General features: G+C 49.2%; 1 protein-coding gene across 2 annotated transcripts; it reads right to left on the reverse strand.

Annotated features, from left to right (window-relative positions):
• Positions 1–1,525: 1,525 nt before the first annotated feature.
• Positions 1,526–3,486, reverse strand: LOC114890893 (transcription elongation factor A protein-like 1). 2 transcript variants are annotated; one of them, XM_029214939.1, is made up of 3 exons: positions 3,397–3,486; positions 2,895–2,962; positions 1,526–2,518 (listed from the first exon to the last, which is right to left on the reverse strand). In XM_029214939.1, exons 2-3 carry the CDS (start codon positions 2,925–2,927, stop codon positions 2,012–2,014), a joined length of 540 nt encoding a protein of 179 aa, XP_029070772.1. In that variant the 5' UTR covers positions 2,928–2,962; positions 3,397–3,486; the 3' UTR covers positions 1,526–2,011. The 2 variants fall into 2 exon arrangements, with proteins under 2 accessions (XP_029070772.1, XP_029070690.1); XM_029214857.1 differs by having other exon boundaries at positions 2,889–2,962.
• Positions 3,487–3,720: the final 234 nt, after the last annotated feature.

Raw genomic sequence — 3,720 nt, forward strand, 5'->3', positions numbered from 1 at the left:
CCTAACGTGATCCCTTTGGAATTGCAATTCATGCTTTCTAGAGATGTGAACACACTGAAGCTAACATAGTCCATCAGACAGACTGGGTTCAGGACTGGGTCATAATTCAAAAATTATTAGCCACTATCTGTGTTTCTAGAATTAACATGATCAATAAAACAAAATCTTAGAAATCATAATATCTGATACAGACACATATATATGTATATGCATATATATTAGTACTTTAATTACTTACAAATCTTAGATTTTTAAAAAGGAGTTTAACAGAAATCATAACACCTGATACAGACACACACACACACACACACACACACACACACACACACATATAGCGCTTTAATGACTTTTGCATGTTTCTTGTTGATGTGGGGTGGGGCAGAAGGGAAATGTCCTAGTTTGAGCTTGTCTTTTTTTAAAATATTTGTTTATTTTGGCTGCGCCAAAATAAACACCTGTGTTAGGTGCCGCACGCGGGATCTTTAGTTTTGGCATATGTGCGGGATCTAGTTCCCCAGCCACGGTTCAAAACCAGGCCCTCTGCATTGGGAGCAAGGGGTCTTACCCAGCGGACCACCAGGGAAGTCCCTGAGCTTAGGTCTTAATTTCCTCTTTAACTTATACATATTGAGTAAGTCAGATGAATTGGTGAGGCAAGCCTGCCAAAAGCCCCTGGGAGAGAACTCACCCTAAGCAAATGTTGGGCAATTAAAACCATAGTTATCCTTGGAGATTATTTGGGAGGGGGTTCCAATTCTGAGCACAAAGCATTGTGTCTGGCTCACATATTCATCTCCGAGCCCAGGTCCCAGTGAACTCATGTTTGCGCTCAATGGAGAAAAGGGGAGGCTTTTGGGAAAAAAATAAATAGGAAAGACTATTCTGCTAAGAATTCTTTAAGACATAGAGGTCTAAGCAGCACTGGGATGGTATCCACCTGGACAGGTGTAATATTAAAGCTAGAGGAGGGGCATCCTTCATATATCTGTTAAGAGACACAGTTCAGCTTTGGCCCAGCGGGGACTCCAGAGCAATCAGTAAAGCTTTGCACCTTGAGGACTCTGGCACCTCAGCTGTGATGGGGGCCATGAAAGGAGCAGGACCCAGGAGAAGGGGCAGCGGTACCCAGCAGACATGGTGGTATCTAAGGGAAGAGAATAGCAGGACAGGAATAGCATGTGGCACTCACCTGGAATTGCACAGGATTTGTGAGTGCAAACGAGACCTCCTTTGGGTACTATCCCCAGTATCTGAAGGGAATCTATAGGGGATGGGGTCCAGCATGTGCAAGTAGGGGGAAAAAGTACAGCTCACATGACCTTTACCTCATTTGGTTCCGCAGCAGCCCTGTAAATTCTCCTATTCCTATTTAAATGCGAAAAGAATGACCCTTAAACAAATATGAGTACAGTACCTGGTTTACATCTCTGCCTAAGAGATTCAGAAAAAAACATGGGATTTAAGTTCTGTCAAGTATTTATTAAGTGCCACATTATCTTTATAAGCTGATTGACATTATTTTTAAATTGCTTTACAATTTTTCTATTATATTGGGTTTTTTTTGCAACACATGTAAAATGTGTTCATCTTGAAAAAATGAGAAATTCAGATGCAGCAAAAATGAAAAACAAACAAGTCACCTGTTATCTTACCACAGATAGCCACTGTTAAGCCTTTAAAGTATATACTTTCAGTTTTTTCTTTTCATATTAATATATAAATATACATTTTTTACAAAAAGGGGATACTACATATACTTTCTGAAAATTGCTTTTTTCACTTCACAATATATAATGTACATCTTTTCCATGCAAATGGAGAAGACTTATGATTGAAAGAGGGGGACTTGCAGATGGGGGGGGTAATTTTATGCCAGTTACAAGCGAAACACCTCAAATAAAGCGACGCAAAGTTAAGATTAAGAAGACGGGGTAAGGTATATGAGAAAAAGCAAACAAAGGTCAGGTGATAATACTCATACCAGGCAAAACAGAATTAAAGGCCGAACACATTAAATAGGATAAGGACGGTTCCGCCTTGCCTTCCAATGCATGATCATCAATTTGTTTCGTACTCGCTTCATCTCTTCCATCTCCTCTGCTACCTTTATCATCTCCTCATTGCTTAAATTTCTGCCGTGTATGTCCCCTCTAAATTGCGGGCGGGAGCGAGCCAGCCTTTCTTTAAAGCTTCCCTCTTCTAGCTTATGTTTGCCCACTCCGCAAGGAGGCTGCTCCATGGGAGGGCGCTCCTCAAAAAGGTCCTTCCTAGACAGGCGTTCCTGAGGAGGGCGCTCCTCGGACACGAGCATCTCAGGAAGGAGCTCAGGAAGGAGTTCCTCAGGAAAGAACTCCTCCTCCGAGGATTGCTCCTCCGAAGACGGCTCCTCCGAAGACGGCTCCTCCGGAGACGACTTTTCGGGAGAGTGTTCCACAGGAGGCCGCTCCTCCTCCGCCTTGGGCGAGCTCTGTGGCTGCTCCTCAGGCTCTTGGCAGGCTTTTTCCATGTTCAGGATGGTCTTTTTTAAGCACGGTTATTCACAGGAGACAGGAAAGGCAAAGGCGAGTCAGAATACTCGCTGTCTGGACCAAAACCCCGCCCATGGGTTCCAATACCTGCCTCTTCCCGAGTCTGGGCCCGGGTACTCCAACCTACGCTGGCCGAGGGTCTCTTCGGCCCCCGGGACCCCGCCGCGTCTGGTCGTTCCCCCCCCGGCCTCCCCACACCTTGTCCCCCTCTCCTTCCGAAAGCCCACCATTTTCCCGGCAGGCCTTGCCACAGAGGCCTCTCCCGCTGGGGCCGGGGCGGGGCGGGCTGGCAGTGCCGCGGACCCGGCTCCCTCAAGCGCCCTCCCTCTCACCCCATCCCGGCCCGCTGCCCAACCCTACCCCGACCTGGACCTCTCCCGGCGGCTGGCTCCTAGGCATCCTCTCCTCCAGGTGCCCCGCTGTGACCTGCGGAGCTGCAGACGGACAAGACAGGGTAGGGGGCGGGGAGCGGGGATGAGGGAGGGACTGACTCACACGTCCCTTTTACAGGCACCAGCTGCCTCACCCCGTGTTCCCCTCCCCCTCGCCCCATCTCAAAGCTTCGTTCTCCCCCTGACCCCCGCCAACCCCGCAATGCTCGCCATTTGTTTCCAGGCGGGAAGTGAAAGCGAAGGACTACTTAGAAGCTGTTTCTAAGTGTCCGTGTTTCCTTCCCGTGGGGGGGGGCCCACTCACCTCCCCACCCCACCCCCTAGACCACCATTTTCTGCACCGAAATATGGGCGCGGGAGCGGAGCGGGGCGGGGCGGGGCACAGGGGAAGGCCTGAACTCTGTGCCATCCCAATCCCAGGGGTTACTGGGCAGCACCGACACTTACACCGATTTAAGAGGGCGGAGGGGACTTACTTCCTTCTGTTTTTCCCCTCGACCAAAGGGCAATAGGAAGATGGTGTCTGGACAGGGAAAAAGGACCACGACGAGAGGGACTTGGGCAGACACAGGCTCTGGTCACGTGATGGCCGCGCGTCACCGCCAAGCTCAGATCCCCAGTTACCACTTTGACCGGCGGCGGTGCTGCCGCAACCAGCCGATATTTCCTGACCCCCTAACACACCATACATCGTCGTCACTCACCTCTCTGTTTATATTTGCCTTTTCCTGGTTACTAGAGGCGGTCAGCATCCAGTCTTGAGGGTTATTGCCTCTTCCTCTCTGCCTCTTCCCCTGATA

This window comes from Monodon monoceros, unplaced genomic scaffold, assembly GCF_005190385.1.
Source record: "Monodon monoceros isolate NGI ecotype Baffin Bay Population unplaced genomic scaffold, NGI_Narwhal_1 Contig1708_ctg1, whole genome shotgun sequence".
NCBI lineage: Eukaryota > Metazoa > Chordata > Mammalia > Artiodactyla > Monodontidae > Monodon > Monodon monoceros.